The sequence below is a fragment of the Eptesicus fuscus genome, chromosome 7 (assembly GCF_027574615.1).
Source record: "Eptesicus fuscus isolate TK198812 chromosome 7, DD_ASM_mEF_20220401, whole genome shotgun sequence".
In the NCBI taxonomy this organism is placed as follows: Eukaryota; Metazoa; Chordata; class Mammalia; order Chiroptera; family Vespertilionidae; genus Eptesicus; species Eptesicus fuscus.
Genome location: NC_072479.1, coordinates 16,089,052 through 16,108,450, shown reverse-complemented (window position 1 = coordinate 16,108,450; position 19,399 = coordinate 16,089,052). Strand labels below are relative to the sequence as shown.

The following is a 19,399-nucleotide window of genomic DNA, read 5'->3' as shown; positions in this document are numbered from 1 at the left end:
TCTGTTAACTAAGGGGCATAGTTTTACTATCTATCTGAGGATAGATGAAATCTCAAGGCAAAGCAGTTATTAAAATTGAGATCCAATAAAGTTGTTCTTTGAAGAGGAAAATGAAATGAAATGAAAAACAGACTAGAGATTGTGGGATACATTCACAACTGAGGATATTCCAACAAACATCACAATTTGAAATAACCACATAAAGCAAAAAAACAACAGAAGTGAATATCAGCAGCCAAAACAATAGCAAAATTAGATCCCCAGTAGCTCAGATAAAAGTGGCAGTGAATTGAGTCTGTAAAGTAAGTTATGTTATCAGGAAAAAGATTAAAAACTAACTAAAACAACAAAAATCAAGATGGTGTTGGAAGGAGTAGTGAATGATTGATTTGATAAAGACCCAAATAGAGCTTCAAGGAGTGAAAATGCATTGCGATTAAAAACTAAGTGATAAGTATCATCTTCCTCAGTCATCATGTCTCAGATACTTTGCCTTGTTAAGGCTGTCTATCCTCCAGGAAAGGAATGTTTTAGAAGGATAATCCAGGATGAAATAGCTATGCTGCCATGAATCTTAGTGGATGAGGTATGTGACTTCTTAGATGGTCACAGCTTCCAGTTGGGAGTGAGAATAAAGTGATAAAGGACTGTGAAAGGGGTTGTTTACGGAACTTTGAGAGACACCAATCATGCAGTGATAATTTGGAGATGGAACAGGACCCAGGGAGAAGAAATTCTGAGGAGGAGGCTGGGCAAACCTGCCTATTTATGAAGCAGGCAGGGGGTGTGGAAGTTGGCGGGGATCTTTGCAAATTGAGCTGTCCGTTATCATGGCTTATTCAAAACCCCATTTGTAGGGCTACAACTGAAGGTGAGGGTAGGGTACAAGCTACAATTGAGAAAATGTATTTGTAAATCATAAAATCAACAAAGAATTAGTATCCAGAATATATTAAGAACTCTTACAAATAAGATAAAGAAACAAATTATATGATTGAGTAGTTCACAAAGACACAAAAAGCTTTGAATGCTTATTTATTCTAAAAATGTAAATTAAGCAACAAGATGTGATTTTACACTCATCAAATTGACAAAAGTTGATGTCTCATAATGCTAATTGTTGGTGACTATGCTTTTAGGGAAGTAAATTGTATAGTCACTTCACTTTGAAAAGCAATTTGTTGATCCCTATGGAAAAAAAGCTGCCTATCCCCTATGACCCAACAATTCTACTATTAGTCATGTTTTCTAATAATTGCTCTTATATTTTTTTGTGCCTCATATCTTTTTTTTGAAGGCTGGTGAAAGCTAGAATAATGTTTTAAGTTTATATAGAAATACATTGGATTATAATGGAAACTAATATTGAATAGTTATCAAAATTTTAAATTTGTGATATATTATGCATTATTAGTGCATAATAAAACCTACTGAAAGTCTAATAGCTGTCATAATTTCAAAATAATGATTTGTGTAAATGCTATTTTGAGATAATCTGCACCTACTGTTAGGTGATATGAAAATAATCTAGGTCTGTTGGTGACAAAATCACAGTTACTATTGTGCTATTAGGAGTACACATTAATAATTCAAGGAGATATTAAATTTCAATTCATGGCAAATGAAAAATATTTGTTTTCACACATATTCACAAAACTTCCTTAAAGGGTTTTGTGGACCCTAAGTTTAAGAATGAGTGTTCTGCCTTGGCCAGGTAGTTCAGTTGGTTAGAGTGTCATCCTGATATGCTAAGATTGCAGGTTCAGTCCCTGGTCAGAGCATATAAAAGAGTCAACCAGTGAATGTATAAATAAGTGGAACAACAAATCAATGTTTCTCTTCTTCTTTCTCTTTCTCTCCCTTCCTCTCTCTCTAAAATCAATTAAAAAATAAAAAAGAACACGTGTCCTATTGGTACACTTAAATGTATGTCCAAGATTAACATTGCAACCCTATTATTACAGTACAGTAGTAACAAAAATGGGGAACAACTTAAAGATTCATTAATAGGAGATTTTATAAATTGTAATACAGGATGTGGCAAAAGTAGGTTTACAGTTGTGAGTACACAAAACAGTTTATTCTTGTATTATTATTTATTAATGTATTATTTTTCATATGAACAACTGTAAACTTACTTTTGCCCCATCCTGTATATTCAGACAAAGGATAACTGTAAAGCAGTGATAATGAGTGGAGCCCAGTTATAATAATACGGTAGATATATCTTGTCATATCTTCCTGTATGCCATCAAAGATTATCTCAATATTGAGTGAAAAAGAAGCAAACATCCAAAAAATACATACTGTATACCATCATTTTATGAAATTTTAACATTTCATATAAAGTGTAGAAACCCAGCCCTAGCCAGTTTGGCTCAGTGGATAGAGCGTCAGCCTACGGACTGAAGGGTCATGGGTTCAATTCCAGTCAAGGGCATATACGTGGGTTTTGAGCTCAGCCCCCAGTAAAGGGCATGCAGGAGGCAGCTGATCAATGATTCTCTCTCATCATTGATGTTTCTCCCTCTCCCTCTCCCTTCCTCTCTGAAATCAATAAAAATATATTTAAAAAAAATAAAGTGTAAAAACCCATATAGGAATGGTATGTTCAAATTCAGGGTAGTGGTTATTCAAGGGTAAGGAATTGTGATGGGAAGGGCAACCTAATTGCACAGAGGGCTTTAAATTATGTTTGTGATGTTTAATTATTTGACTGTATGATGGACACATTACTTTATTGTATACCTGGAATATTTTGTTAAAATATATGTATTACTTGTTTTGATAGAATATTAATGTGAGATAGTTTCAATTTAAATTTGCAGGACAATTCAGAGTTTGTGTATATAGAACCTTGTTAAGGGAAAACAACAAATTAATTGCTTTTCCCCAGTTTATCTCAGGTAGGAACTAATCTGTGAAGTGCCAGGTGCTTTAAACATGTGATAAAAGCATACCTAGTAAATTATTTAATTCTTACAACAGTCCTGTGAGTTGAAGGTATATATTCATAAAGGGAATTCTAACCAAAGCAAAGACAGAACTAGAATTTATATTTAGACCTTTTCTTCCTCTAAAACCCATACTTGTTTCCTGTTACTAAATTGCACATCTCTAGCAATAGATGGCTTATTTTAGAAGTGGTAAGTTAACTCACAAAATGAGATTGTATCTGAGGCATATTTAATAGTACTGATACTAAAATAATCTTAAGCATGACTTTATAATCCAAAGTTTTCTTAAACAAACTTTAGCCTGTTTCCACATTCATATGATAGACTGTTGAAATTGTTATTAGTAAACTTGTAGTGTTTCTATTTTAACACTGTTGATCATTATAATTTAGTACATGTTTACCATCTAAATTTAACTGTAATTTGGTGTTTTATTATTTTAAACCACATTCTGTTTTCATTTTTGATTGTAGGATCGAAAGTTAACCAAGTCTGAGAGACAGAGATTTAAAGAAGAGGCTGAAATGTTAAAGGGTCTTCAGCATCCCAATATTGTTCGATTCTATGATTCCTGGGAATCCACAGTAAAAGGAAAGAAGTGCATTGTTTTGGTGACAGAACTTATGACATCTGGAACACTTAAAACGTAAGTCCATCAATATAAAAGCTGACCAAGAGCTATGAGAAAACTTGAGTTTCCTTATTTTAGGCCTTATCAGTCCTACTTTTGTTGCCTTAGGAAGGAACTGTCCCTTCAACTGTTAGTACATTAGCACATTTTTCTGTCCACAAAGTCCTCTGGTGTATAAAGTGATTTGATAATTATTTATTGGTAAGTTTTAAAATGAGATGTTATTGCTCAGCCGGCGTGGCTCGGTGGTTGAGTGTTGACCTATGAACCGGGAGGTCATGGTTCGATTCCCGGTCAGGGCACATGCCAGGGTTGCGGGCTCAGTCCCCAGTGTGGGGTGTGCAGGATGCGGCCAATCGGTGATTCTCTCTCATCATTGATGCTTCTGTCTCTCTCTCCTTCTCTCTTCCTCTCTAAAATCAATAAAACTATATATTTTTTTTTTTAAAAAAAGAGATGTTATTGCAGAATAAACCCAGTTATTTTAAGTCATTGTACTTGGTGTTTCTAAAATTTGAGTGGCTAAGGTATTAGAAATCAAATGATGATAAGGGAGCCCTCTAGTGGTCAAAATGAAGTTGAAATTTGCTGAGAAGCTTTACTCATTATTTTATCAAGCAGTATTAGGCAGTTTTTGTTGCACCTATGCAACTATTGTATCAAGTGAACACTGTATTGTGAACATTATCACTACATAATTTCATTTCCCATAGCATCAGAAATTGAAAAGCCAAAACACCTAGACCTATTATTTCTTTTTGAGTAAGAATATCACTGCATTTATTTTCACACAGGTAATTTTTCTACAGCTTTAACATTTTCCTCTCAAAAACAAAAGCTTAGAACTGGATCACTTGGCCCTTTCTCTTCTTATCTCCGCCCAGTTCAAAATGCTTGCATCTCTTGATGGCCAGCATCCTCTTGGATCTACAGTTAGGCTCTACACATTCAAGCCTCAGCACAATCTTCTTTATGGTTTTAGCTTTCTTTCGGAAAATCGGCTTTGTCTGCCCACCATAGCCACTCTGCTTCCTATCGTAGCGCCTCTTCCCCTGGGCATACAGGGAATCCTTCCCCTTCTTATACTGGGTCACTTTGTGAGGCTGGTGCTTCCCACACTTCTTATAGAACGTCCTTCAGGTTTTAGGCACATTGACCATCTTGGCAGTAGAGCTGTCTGTACGATGGAAACTTAGCTCACCGGGAAACGCGCACACCACACTCCCCTAGACCTATTATTTCTTTCAGGAATACAGATAGGTCAAATGCAGAAATTTCTTGTTGCCTATTATAAAGAGTTTTAAGGTAAGAGTTGGATTATGCCTCTGGAATCTCAGGTCTCTTTTTTGTACTGAGTATCTATTTGTACTCAGAGAGGAAATTAGTATAAATTATGTGGTGTAAATTTTTTACTGTGGAGGAATTGGATTTTAAAAAATTGTCTCTCTAGTGTATATTGATTATTTATTACTTTCTTTAGTTAATACTACTGAGCTTATTAATCCAAGATCTTAGAAGCATAAGTCTTGTATCTCCTAGATGGTAGTCACTTGCATGTGCTCTTGGATACTTAAGACTAACAGGTTGAAAAGCCAACAAAATTTCCCCCCACCGCCAATTCTGTTTTCTACTCATCCTCTGTAATATTTATGGCAACACCCTTATCCTAGTCATCCAGGCTTCTTGGTATACATATGTCTGTTTCTTCTACTACACTGTGGTCCCTAGCACTATGCCTATAACTTGTTAAGTAGTTGAATGAATTAAGGAGACTTGTGTGATAGTAGTTTTGTGTATATCTGCATCTTGAGATTCTTTTCACTGATTTGTATACTTAGTGGATTGTCAGTAGTGTATCAGGTACACCCTACAATAGTTTACTTGTTCTAAAAACTGTAATAAGGGGCTTTGGGTAACATAGTGGGCTAAGTCCTTTTTGGATAGCCTCCCTCAATACCAACAAACTAAAGTGTAGAATATCATTAAAGCTCTTTCAATATGCATCCAAGCTTCAGAGAGGAAAAAAAAAAGGATAATTTCCAAATAAAAAGCAAAGGAGAAGTAACTCAAGGCCAAAACAGGAGCTGATGCACTGGCATTCTATGGGAATTTCATACCACTTATGCGGTTTGAGAATTGGGTACTAGAATTTTAATGTCCAAGCTAGGACTACGAGCCTTAGAACTCAGTAGAAAGGAGAACTGAACTTAGCTTCTGTCAGAAGACTGAATTACCCATTTAAGAGAGAACTCTGCATCCCAGTGAGTGAAAATTATAAGGAATTTTGCCCATCTGCCCAGGACTTTGGATGGGAGGAATGTTCCTATGAAAAACAGAAATCTCAGCCTACATAATATATAATATATAACATAAATTTGTACTACCGACTTGGTGCAGGAATCCTAAGACTAGGAGTAAACTTCATAATTGTTTCAAAATCCAATGACAACTCCCAGGACATTGTCATACTTGGTCATAGTATCCATGGACAAAACAGTCTCTAGTGAAGGTGACTTCATAATTACTAGCCAGTAAAGATGATCAGATACAACTGGAAAATAGTACCACAGGAATTAAAGATACTATAGACAACTCTGAAGGTGATTATAAAGTAAATGTGTAATTATTAAGAGATTTGAATAAAGATATATGTAGGTATATAAAGTATATACAATCATATAAAATGATAAAAAGAAGGAATAGAAACCATAATGAAGAAATATAACTTTGTCAAAAACAGTTAAGGTATAATTAGAAAAAATGCACAGAACTAGAAATAAGAATAAATCATTAAAATTAAAACTAAGGGTTAGGTTCAACAGCAGACTAGATTGAATAGAAAGAATAAATATGAAGCACATTCTTTCTTCGGCAGCACATATATTAAAATTGGAACGATACAGAGAAGATTAGCATGACCTCTGTGCAAGGATGACACACAAATTTGTGAAGTGTTCTATATTTTTTCTCAGCGGGAAGGCCAGAGTGGATGGGTGGGTAGGAAGAGATCAACCAAAGAACTTGTATGCATATATGCATAACCCACGGACACAGACAATAATAATGTGGTAAAGGCCTGGGGTGGGGCATAGGGGCGGGCTAGAAGGTGTCAATAGGGAAAAAAAGGGGACATATGTAATACTTTCAATAATATTTTACATATATTAGAGGCCCGGTGTACGGATCTGTGCACCGGTGGAGTCCCTCGGCCTGGCCTGTGCCCTCTTGCAATCCAGGACCCCTTGGGGGATGTCAGAGGCCTGGTGCATGGATTAAGACTGATACCTGCAAGCCAGGCCGAGGGACCCCACTGGTGCACGAATCCGTGCACAAGGCCTCTAGTATGCATATAAGATCTTTGGTTAATCTCTTCCCACCCTCCCCCCTCTCCCCTTCCCTCTGAGATTCATCAGTCTGTTCCATGTTTCTATGCCTGTGGTTTCCGCTCCTGCGTTGAGCATCTGCCCCCTGGTGGTCAGTGTGCGTCATAGCTACCGTACGAACAGTTGCTTAGGCTTTTATATATACTAGAGGCCCGGTGCATGAAATTCGTGCACTGGGCAGGGCCCTCAGCCCAGCCTGCGCCCTCTTGCAGTCCGGGATCCCTCTCACAATCCAGGATCCCTTGCTCCTTACTGCCTGCCTACTCTCTCCTTACTGCTCGGTTCATTGCTCCTTAGTGCTGCCGCAGAGGTGAGAGAAGCTCCTGCCACCAACCACCACTGCTGCGGTGCGTCTGGCCCCTGGTGGTCAGTGCGCGTCATAGTGCCATAACGGTCGCTTAGGCTTTTATTATATAGACTAGAGGCCTGGTGCACGAAATTCGTGCACGGACAGGGGTTGTCCCTCAGCCCAGCCTGCACCCTATCCAATCTGGGACCCTTGAGGGATGTCCGACTGCCCGATCGGCAGGATCCCAGCAGCCCTTAACACGGGCAGTCGGACATCCCTCTCACAATCCAGGACTGCTGGCTCCCAACTGCTTGCCTGCCTCCCTTCCTGATTGCCCCTAACCGCTTCTGCCTGCCAGCCTATCACCCCCTAACCACTCTGCTGCCAGCCTGTTTTCCCCCAACTTCCCTCCTCTGCCGACCTGGTCACCCCTAACTGCCCTCTCCTGCAGGGTTGATCACCTCCAACTGCCCTCCCTTGCAGGCCGGGTGCCTCCCAACTGCCCTCTCCTGCTGGCCATCTTGTGGTGGCCATTTTGTGTCCACATGGGGGCAGGATCTTTGACCACATGGGGGCAGCTATATTGTGTGTTGCAGTGATGATCAATCTGCATATTACTCTTTTATTAGATAGGATAGAGGCCTGGTACAGGGGTGGGGGCCAGCTGGTTTGTCCTGAAGGGCATCCTGGATCAGGTGGGGGTTCCCTTGGGGTGTGGGGCAGCCTGAGCGAGGGGCCTGTGGTGGTTTGCAGGCCGGCCACGCCCCTGGCAACCCAAGCGGAGGCCCTGGTATCTGGAATTTATTTTCCTTCTACAATTGAAACTTTGTAGCCTGGAGCGGAGCCAAGCCTGGGCTCTGGCAGCCATTTGTGTTGGGGTTATAATTGAAACTTTGTTGCCTTAAGCAGGTGGCACGGCCAGGGTGTGCGGAAAGCTTTGCTTCCCCTGTTGCCGGCAGCAACCCTGGCCTGCTCTCTCAAGCTCCATTCTGCCGCCATTTGTTTGAATTTGTTTACCTTCTATAATTGAAACTTTGTAGCTTGAGTGGAGGCTTAGGCCTGCAACGGCTGGCAGAAAGCTTGGCTTCCTCTGTTACCTGGGAAACCTTGCTCTCTGTGGCTGTAGCCATCTTGGTTTGGGTTAATTTGCATACTCGGTCTGATTGGATGGTAGGCGTGGCTGGTGGGTGTGTCGGAGGTATGGTCAATTTGCATATTTGTCTATTATTATATAGGACTAGAGGCCCGGTGCACGAAATTCATGCACAGGGTTGTGTGTCCCTCACCCCAGCCTGCACCCTCTCCAATCTGGGACTCCTCGAGGGATGTCCGAATGCCCGTTTAGGCCCGATCCCAGTGGGATCGGGCTTAAACGGGCATTCGGACATCCCTCTCACAGTCCAGGACTGCTGGCTCCCAACTGCTCGCCTGCCTGCCTTCCTGATTGCCCTAACCGCTTCTGCCTGCCAGCCTGATCACCCCCTAACCATTCCCCTGCCAGCCTGATTGATGCCTAACTGCTCCCCTGCCAGCCTGTTTGCCCCTAACTGCCCTCCACTGCAGTCCTGGTCACCCCTAACTGCCCTCCCCTGCAGGCCTGGTCCCCCCCCAACTGCTCTCCCCTGCAGACCTGGGTCCCTCCCAAATGCCCTTCCCTGCAGGCCTGGTCGCCCCCAACTTCCCTCCTCTGCCGGCTTGGTCACCCCTAACTGCCCTCCCCTCCAGGCTTGATCACCCCCAACTGCCCTCCCTTGCAGGCCTGGTCCCTCCCAACATCCCTCCCCTGCTGGCCATCTTGTGGTGGCCATCTTGTGTCCACATGGGGGCAGCCATCTTGTGTGTTGGAGTGATGGCCAATCTGCATATTAATCTTTTATTAGATAGGATAGAGGCCTGGTGCACGGGTGGGGGCTGGCTGGTTTGCCCTGAAGGATGTCTCAGATCAGGGTGGGGGTTCCCTTGGGGCGTGGGGAGGCCTGGGCAAGGGACCTGTGGTGGTTTACAGGCCGGCCATGCCCCCTGGCGACCCAAGCGGAGGCCCTGGTATCTGGGGTTTATTTATCTTCTACAATTGAAACTTTGTAGCCTGGAGCGGAGCCAAGCCTTCTGCTTGCTCCGTGGCGGCAGCCATTTCTGTTGGGATTTATGTATCTTCTATCATTGAAACTTTGTAGCCTTAAGCGGAGGCCTGGGCTGGCCAGGGTGTGCGGAAAGCTTGGCTTCCTCTGTTGCCGGGGGCAACCCTAGCCTCCTGCTCTTCCAGCTCCGTGGCTGCTGCCATTTCTGTTTGGATTTATGTATCTTCTGTCATTGAAACTTTGTAGCCTTGAGTGGAGGCCTAGGCTGCCAAAGGCAAGCGGAAAGCTTGGCTTCCTCCATTGCCGGGGAAACCCAAGCCTCCCTCCTGCTCTCTGTGGCTGTAGCCATCTTGGTTGGGTTTATTTGCATATTTGCTCCTGATTGGCTGGTGGGCGTGGCTGGTGGGTGTAGCGGGGTGATGGTTAATTTGCATATTACTTTTTTATTAGATAGGACTAGAGGCCCGATGCATGAAGATTCATGCAAGAATGAGCCTTCCTTCCCCTGGCTGCCGGCACCGCCTTCGCTCCGGCCAGAGCCGCCTTTCCGCCTTCCCACGCTGCCTAGAGGCCCAGAGCGGCTGGGGCGGTGCGGAACACCTGTGTCGTCACCATGGTGACGATGAAAGTGTCCCGCCCCACCCCCAGCCGCTCAGCATCTGTATATGCAAATTAACCCGCCATCTTTGTTGGGTTGATTTGCATACTCCTGATTGGCTGGTGGGTGTCGCAAAGGTACGGTCAATTTGCATCTTACTCTTATTAGTGTAGATAGATGTATATACATTCATATATTTACGTACATATATATATATATATATATATATACACACACACACACATATATATATCACATAGAAAATAAATCTTGAAGTTTGCAAAAAGAAAAGTAAATATTAAGAAATCAGAAATCAGAAAAAGGTGGAAGATATGAGAAAAGATGAGAAATAGAGTGAGAATTAGGTTTAATTTTACTCTAGAATGAAAACAATAAAAAAAATTAGGAAAGACAATATTTAAGAACAGGATGGCTCAGATTGACAGTGTGTATATAGTCCAAAGCAAATAGATTTAAAGCAAATCTATATTCCTACATGTAAGAATACAGAACAATGAGGAACATTAGTAGTTTTTGGAAAGGCAAATGGGGTGAAAGGGATTGGATGTAGTTCTACATGCATTTTAGACTCTCTGAGTTTCTATCTTGGTTCCACATATATAAATACTTAAATCAAAACAAATACCCATGCCTGAAAAATAAGATGGGAATATATAGATTAGAAAATTTTGTTCAAGTGATGCAAATAAAGTTAGTTTTTTTTAAATTGAGGTGAACTTACTAACATAAAATCAACCTTTTTAAGTGTACAATTCAGTGGCATTTAGTACATTTGCATTGTTTTCTGGCCACCACATCTACTAAGTTCCTGAACATTTCATCACCATCAAAAGAGCACCTGGTGCCCATTAAGCTGTTACTCCCCATTCTTCTTCCTACACAGTATATCTTGCTTCTCTTGGTGATTTCAAGATTCTCTCTGTGTCTTTGACTTTTAGCAGTTTGAATGCAGTATGTCTCATGTGGATCTCTTGGATTTTGTTGAGCTTCCTGGTTGTGTAAATTCATGTCTTTTATCAAATTTGGAAAGTTCGTGGCCATTATTTTATAAAATATTCATTCTCTTCCTTTTCTCTTATTTGGGACTCGCATTTTGTGTATGTTGATCCACTTGGTATCTCACAGGTCTCTAAAGCTCTGTGGATTTTTTTCTTTATTCTTTTTTTCTTTCTGCTCATCAGACTGGATAATTTCAATTGTCTGACTTTGGGTTTGCAGCTTCTATCTTTTGCTTGCTCAAATTTGCTGTTGAATTCAGTGAATTTTTCATTTCACTTACTGTGTTTTAGCTCCAGAATTTTTTTTTTTTTTTTTTTTTTTTTTATAATTTCTGTCTCTTTGTTGATATTCTCTTTTTGTTGAACTAAAATACCCTATACTTGCCCTGGCCAGGTGGCTCAGTTGGTTGGAGCATCATTCCAGACACCAGAAGGTTGCAGGTTAGATCTCTAGTTGGGGCACTTTTGGAAGACAACTGACTGACTCTCTTTCTCTCTCTGCAGTAAACCATATCCCTGGGTGAGGATTAGAAAATAAAATAATAATAAAATTTCCTACTCAAATATTTGGCAACCATTGTTCTTAGCATTTAGTCTTCCAATTCTGTGGGATAAGTGCCATAATTACTTATCCCACATTTAACCATAGTTGGTTATCAGTTTATATGAACTATTTCAGCACTTAAAAGCTGGTTAGGAGCTATGGTTATGAGGCTGTAAGTTTTCAACTATTAGGCTTTTCTTCAGTGCGATTCGGCATGAGCGAACTGTAATTAAGAACTCAAAAATGTATCATGAAGATCATTTATCTATCTATCAATTAATTATTATGTCTTTTCTGAACTGCTGATGCCTGATTGTCACATTTCTTATTTGGTTATGGTGGTTTTAATAATGTTCCTATTTTTATATAAACTAGTAATAATAAAATTTTTAATTATTTTAAATATTTTTTAATGAGGCATAGTTGATATACAACATTATATTAGTTTCAGGTGTAAAATACAATTGTTCACAATTTGTATATATTGTAAAATGATCACCACAGTAAGTCCAGTTAACATGTCACCATACATAAGACAATTTTTTTCTTACGATGAAGACTTTTAATATCACTCTTAGCAACTTTCAAATAAACATTATAGCATTATTAACTATATTGTATATGAAATCCCCATGACTTCTTTATTTTATAACTGGAAGTTCATACCTTTACTGATTTCATCCTTTTTGCCCACTACCACCTGTGCCTTGGGCAATCACCAATTTGTTCTTTCTATCTATGAGCTTGTTTTTTTTTTTTGTTTGTTTCTTTCTCTCTCTCACTTATTTCACTTAGTGTAATGTTGTCTGATTCATATTGTCACAAATGGCAAGATTTCATTCTATTTTTATGGCTGAATAATAGTTACTGTAATTTTTATTATAACTAGAGGCCCGATGCATGAAGATTCGTGCAAGAATGGGCCTTCCTTCCCCTGGCTGCCGGCACCGCCTTTGCTCTGGCCGGAGCCGCCTTTCCGCCGTCCCACGTTACCCAGAGGCCCAGAGCGACTGGGGCGGTGCGAAACGCCTGCGTCGTCGCCATGGCGACGCAAGCGTCCCAGCCCCAGCCGATTGGTGCCTGCATATGCAAATTAACCCACCATCTTTGTTGGGTTAATTTGCATACTCACTCCTGATAGGCTGGTGCGTGTCGCAAAGGTACAGTCAATTTGCATCTTACTCTTTTATTAATATCACTTCCTGCTGGATAAGGTAATCTTGAATGTCTTTGTCAAAGTAATAGGATTAAAATTAGGCTTTAAAGTATAGATAGCTCTTCTGTAAAAAAAAAAGATGCTACCCTAGCTGGTTTGGCTCAATGGATAGAGCGTCATCCTGCAGACTGAGGGGTCCCAGGTTCGATTCTGGCCAAAGGCACATGCCCAGATTGCAGGCTCGGTCCCCAGTAGGGGGTGTGCAGGAGGCAGGCAATCAAGGATTCTCTCTCATCATTGATGTTTCTATCTATCTCTCTCCCTCTCCCTTCCTCTCTAAAATCTATAAAATATATTTTTTTAAAAGATGCTATGAGAATTGTATAAAAAGAGAATAAAAGGTTAACTCTTTTGGTTAAAAACAGAAAGTTTATAAAGATGAATAATGACAAAAAAAGGCTCCAGTAGCTATGTATGTTAAAGATAAAATGTAGAGAGTTTTGAATGCAGAGCAAAAGATTAGCCTCTAATTTAATGTAAGGATGGTAGGAAACTACAGAATGGATTATGACCTAGCAGTGATACAGTGCTTTGAATTATTCAGAAAACAGTTGAGCACCTACTATGTGACAAGGACTAATGGTAATAAATACATAACAGATTAGAGATAGAGTAGCCAGTCAAGCAATAGCAGTAGCATAAGCTTAAGAGTTCACTTATCTTCTCTTGAAATTAGCTGTGTAACCTTGGGGTCACTATCCTCATCAGTAAAAATAAACTTAATATTATCTACCAAAAGTGGAGGTGACTTTGGTTCTTAGCATTGCCTGAAATGTGTGCCAGATCAAATGCTTTAAAATCCAGTGTGTTTAAAAGTGCAATTCCTGAAAATTATAAACTTTTTGTTTATAAAAATATGTTATCAACAGAGTAAAAAGCAAATCAGAGAATGGAAGAAAGTATTTGCAAATCATATAACTCAAAAGGGATTATTATATAGAATATATAGAGAACTCTCTAAACTTAATAACATAAAAAAACAAACAACTTGATTCAAAAATGGGCAAAGGACTTAAATAGACATTTCTCTAAAGAAGATATACAAATGGTCAACAAGTAGTACATGAAATGATGTTCCATGCCACTAGTTATTATGGAAACACAAATGAAAACCATAATGAAATACCACCTCACACCTGTTACAATGGCTATTATAAAAAAGACAAGAAATAAACAAATTTTGGCAACAATGTGAAGAAAAGAGAGCCCTTGTGCACTGTTTTTGGGAATGTATGTTGGTATAGCCACTATGGAATACAGTATGGAAGTTCCTCCAAAAATTACAATCACCATATGATCCAGCAATTCTACTTCCAGTATTTATCAAAATGAAATGAAAGCAGTAACTTTAAAAGACATGTTACCCCCATGTTCATTGTATCATTATTTATCGTTGCCAACACATGAAAGCAACCTAAGTGTCCAGTGAATGGATAAATACTATCTACACTAATAAAAGAGAAAGATGCAAATTGACGTACCTTCGCGACACCCACCAGCCAATCAGGAGTGAATATGCAAATTAACCAAACAAAGATGGTGGTTAATTTGCATACACATATGCCCAGCGGCCGGGGGCGGGACACTTGCATCGTCACCATGGCGACGACGCAGGCATTCCGCACCGCCCCAGCCGCTCCAGGCCTCTGGGCAGCGTGGGAAGGCACAAAGGCAGCTCCAGGCCGGAGCAAAGGCTGTGCCGGCAGCCAGGGAAGGAAGGCCCATTCTGCACGAATCTTCGTGCATCGGGCGTCTAGTCCTATATAATTAAAGGCTAATATGGCAAAGCAAACAAACGGCGGAACGACTGGTCGCTATGATGCACACTGACCACCAGGGGGGCAGATGCCCTGGTGGTCAGTGCACTCCACCAGGGGGAGCGCCGCTCAGCCAGAACCTGGGCTCAGGGCTGGCAAGTGCAGCAGTGGTGACAGGAGCCTCTGCTGCCTCTGGCAGCGCTAAGGAGCAGTGAGCCGAGTAGTAAGGAGCAAGGCGTCCCGGACTGCGAAAGGATGCAGGCCGGGCTGAGGGGACCCCCTCCCTGAGTGCACAAATTTCGTGCACCAGGCCTCTAGTTCATCTATAAAAATAAGTAAATCTTGCCATTTGCTTTCAACAACATGTATGGATCTTGTTGGCATTATGCTAAGTGAAACAGAGAAAGACAAATATAGTTATGATCTCACTTATGTGTGGAATCTAGAAAACAGCCAAGCCAAACAAACAAGGAAGTCCAAACCAACAACAACAAAATCATACTTACAGAGAACAGATTGTTGGTTGCTGGGGTGTGGGGAGTGTGGGGTAAGGGGTGGAGATGAGTGACACTGGTAGAAAGATACAAACTTTCAGTTATAAAATAAATAAATCTTGCCCAGCCAGCTTGGCTCAGTGGTTGAGCATCAACCTATGAACCAGGAGATCATGGTTCAATTCCTGGTCAGGGCACGTGCCTGGGTTGTGGGCTCAATCCCCAGTGGGAGTCATGCAGGAGGCAGCCAATCAATGATTCTCTCTCATCATTGATGTTTCTATCTCTCCCTTTTCCTTCCTCTCTGAAATCAATAAAAGTATTCTATATAATAAAGAGGTAATATGAAAATTGACCATCACTCCAACACACAAGATGGCTGCTCCCATGTGGACATAAAATGGCTGGCAGGGGAGGGCAGTTGTGGGCGATCAGGCCAGCAGGGGAGGGCAGTGGAGGGTGACCAGGCCGGCAGGGGAGGGCAGTTAGGGGTGACCATGCTGGCAAGGGAGGGCAGTTAGGGGTGACGGGGCCAGCAGGAGAGGGCAGTTAGGGGTGACCAGGCCTGCAGGGCCAGGTAGTTGAGGGCAACAAGGCCAGCAGGGGAAGGCAGTTGGAGGGGACCAGACTGGCAAGGGAGGGCAGTTAGGGGTGACCAGGCCAGCAGGGGAGGGCAATTGGGGGCGACCAGGCCTGCAGGAGAGGGCAGTTGGGGGTGACCAAGCCTGTAGGGGAGGGCAGTTAGGGGTGACCGGGCCAGCAGGGGAGGGCAGTGGAGGGCGACCAGGCCGGCAGGGGAGGGCAGTTAGGGGTGACGGGGCCAGCAGGGGAGGGCAGTTGTGGGTGATCAGGCCTGCAGGGGAGGGCAGTTGGGGGTGACCAGGCCGGCAGGGGAGGGCTGTTGGGGGCAATTGGGCTGGCACGGGAGCAGTTTGGTGTCGATCAAGCTGGCAGGGGAGTGGTTAGGTGTGATATCAGGCTTGCAGGCAGAAGTGGTTAGGGGCAATCAGGCAGGCAAGCAGTTGGGAGCCAGCAGTCCTGGATTGTGAGAGGGATGTCCGACTGCCTAAACGGGCAGTCGAACATCCCTAAAGGGGTCCCAGATTGGAGAGAGTGCAGGCTGGGCTGAGGGACACACACACACACACACACACACACACACCCATGCATGAATTTCGTGCACTGGGCCTCTAGTCCTGTATAATAAAACCCTAATATGCAACTCAACCAAATGACAGAACGACTGTTTGCTATGACGCACACTGACCCCCAGGGGACATGACTTTTTTCCAATGCTCGACTGTCCAATCCTGTGTTCCTGTGCGAATTGGAGATGTTTTATCTTGGTAACTGCAGACAGCAAAGATGTTCAAACAGGCCTTCGGCTTCCATATCCCATGCGATGCAGAATACGGCTAATTTGCCTACAAAAGTCAGGTGGTCATAATAATCTGGCCAGTCAGTGTATAAAACTGTAAGCGACTGGTCCGGTCAACCATCTGACTGGTCACTATGACATGCACTGACCACCAGGGGGAAGACACTCAACGCAGGAGCTGCCCCCTGGTGGTCAGTACACTCTCACAGTGGGAGTGCCGCTCTGCTGACAGATGTGCTCCACATGCTGGCCTCACGGCTCACAGCTGCGGTGGTGTGAACCTCTCCCGCCTCCCCGTGGCAGTGCTACCAAGCTGTGGCAGGCGCAGCAGGGCCGGGATGAGTGGGAGCGGCGCCCACGCCCAGGCTTGGGCTCCTCCCTGGCTGCCTCCCGCTTCGCGAACTACTATATCCCCTGAGGGGTCCTGGATTGTGAAAGGGCACAGGCCAGGCTGAGGGACCCCACCAGGCCTCTCGTAGTTAATAATAATAATAATAATAATAATAATAATACTGTATTGTGTATTTGAAAGTTGCTAAGAGAGATCTATAAACTTTTCATCACAAGAAAAGAGCATCCATGGAAAAACTTATAGCTAAAGTCATATCTAACTGTCATACTTAACCTTCTACCACAGAGACTTGGAACAAAGCAAGGATGCCAGTTTACATTCAGTGTTGTTCTAGAGGACCCATGTATTGCAATGAAGCATAAAAGCAGTGGAAAATTAGTAAAAGGCATGAAATTAGAAAGAAAGAAATATGACTACCCATGTTTGCAGATTATGAAATTATTTACATGGAAAATTCCAGTTGATTCTACCAATTTTAGAGTTATGTGAGAAATGCTCGCCTGTCTGAATTCAAATAATGGACTCGGAGACAGAAGTATGGCAAAAATGAGACTTTTAATATGTTCTCGAGAGCGGGTGTCCCTTCGGTTTTACAGGCACACATGGAGTAGCTATCAAAGCCTATTTATTCAGTCCCTTTTCCAGTTCCTCATTGGCTGAGTACTATGGGTTCACCTGTTTCCTCATACGTCACCTAGGTCTTATAGTCTCCCATTGGGCCATTTAAAAAAATTGGGCTGAGGCCTTTTCTAGTTGCCTCCACCTACCCCTGTCATGGCGCCTAGGAGGTTTCCACCATGATGCTGGCTCAAGTTCTTTGTTCTTATATCCTCTTCCCGCCTCCCTACATTCTGTTTTCCCTGGGGAAATTCAGTAACCATTTTCATTAAAAGTTGACTATGCTAGAGATGGATCACAGAGGCCGATTTCCTACAGTTATAAGATAAAATTTTGCAATAATCTATATTTTATATGCTTTATTATTTTATAGATGTGAAAGAGATACAAACCAGTGTCAACTTTCCCCAACATGTTGTTATACAATTTTTCAATTGCACAGAAAAGTTGAAAGAATTATATAATGAATACACACATGATCACTGTCCGGTTTCTCAAATTAACTTTTATAGCATTTGCTTTAACATGTTCATCTAATCATTCCCCTACCAATCTATTTTAATTTTATTCATCACAAAATAAGTTACAGACATTAGTATGCTTCACTTGTATACATTTCAGTACCCATTTCATTAAAGTTCCAATATCTGTATGTTTTGTTTTTCTTTATTGTAAAATTTACATACAGTGAAAAGTGTAAATTATCATTGTATCATCCATTGGAGGAGGTTTTGTTTTGTTTTTTGTTTTTTTAATCCTCACCCGAGGATATTTCTTTCCATTGTTTTTTTTTGTGTGTTTTTTTTAAAATATATTTTATTGATTTTTTACAGAGAGGAAGGGAGAGGGATAAAGAGCTAGAAACATCAACCAGCTGCCTCCTGCACACCCCCCACCGGGGATGTGCCTGCAACCAATGTACATGCCCTTGACCGGAATTGAACCTGGGACCCCTCAGTCCATAGACCAACGCTCTATCCACAGAGCCAAACCGGTTTCGGCTTTCCATTGGTTTTTAGAGAGAGTGAAAGGGAGGGGGAGAGAAAGAGAGGAAGACATTGATGTGAAACACATTGATGGTTTGCTTCTCACATGTGTCCTGACTGGAGCCAGGAATCAAACCTCTAACTCAGGTACACACCCTTGACCTGGAATCGAACCTAAGACCCTTCGAGTGTGCAGGCTGATGCTCTAACCATTGAGCATACCGGCTGGGGCTGAATGAGTTTTGCCAAAGTAATTTACTCAATCAGAACTTTATTAAGCTATGAGAACATTTCCAGTATCTCATTAAATGCCCTTATGCCTCTTCCCTGGCAGCCTTTCCCTCACACTTCAGAGGTGACTGTTTTGATATTTATTTATTTTTAAAGTAGAGGCCTGATGCACGAAATTCGTGCAAAAGTAGGCCTTCCTTCTCCCGGCTGCTGACACCGGCTTCCCTCTAGCACCTGGTACCTGGGCTTCCCTCTGGCCACCAACAGGCACCCGGGACCTGGACTTCCCTCTGGCCACCTGCAGGCACCCAGGACCCAGGCTTCCCTCACAGCCCCAGCTTCGTCCAGAAGGACGTCCAGAAGGATGGCCAGTCTAATTAGCATATTACGCTTTTATTATTATAAACTAGGGGCCCGGTGCACGAAATTCGTGCACTGGGGGTGGTGGTCCCCTCAGCCCAGCCTGCCCCCTCTCACAGACTGGGAGCCCTCGGGGGATGTCCTACTGACAGAGGGAGGCAACCGAGCTGATCAGGGGAAGGCGCCAGACCATCACCCCATGCTGTAGTCACTGCCAGCCACCGCAGCCCCCAAGGTGTTTTCATCAACACAGACTCCAGTCCCTTCACCATGAAAAAATGACAACTTTCTTTAGGCATTTTCAAGATGTGTCTTTCATAGGATATGACATTTCTTTCTTTCTCTTTGTTTTTCTTTTTCTCCTCACCTGAGTATATGTTTCCATTGATTTTTAGAGAATGTGAGAGAGGGAAAGACAGAGAAACATCAGTGTGAGAGGGACACTTTGATTGGTTGCCTCCTGCAAGAGCCCTGACGTGGGCCCCAGCCAGGGAGGAGCCTGCAACCT

General features: G+C 42.4%; 1 protein-coding gene, 1 non-coding gene and 1 pseudogene across 4 annotated transcripts in view; 2 read left to right on the top strand and 1 right to left on the bottom strand.

Annotated features, from left to right (window-relative positions):
- WNK1 (WNK lysine deficient protein kinase 1) overlaps positions 1 to 19,399 on the top strand; it is a 137,927-nt gene that overhangs the window by 40,028 nt on the left and 78,500 nt on the right. For all 3 annotated transcript variants that reach the window (XM_054718764.1, XM_008153340.3, XM_008153341.3), the window contains exon 2: positions 3,431 to 3,603. In XM_054718764.1, the coding sequence (XP_054574739.1) occupies positions 3,431 to 3,603 (173 nt within the window). The remainder of the gene's footprint in view (positions 1 to 3,430; positions 3,604 to 19,399) is intronic.
- On the bottom strand, positions 4,352 to 4,763 carry LOC114226990 (60S ribosomal protein L36a-like; annotated as a pseudogene).
- LOC114227009 (U6 spliceosomal RNA) lies at positions 6,448 to 6,554 on the top strand. Its single transcript, XR_003613096.1, has one exon. It is a non-coding gene; the product is annotated as a U6 spliceosomal RNA (small nuclear RNA).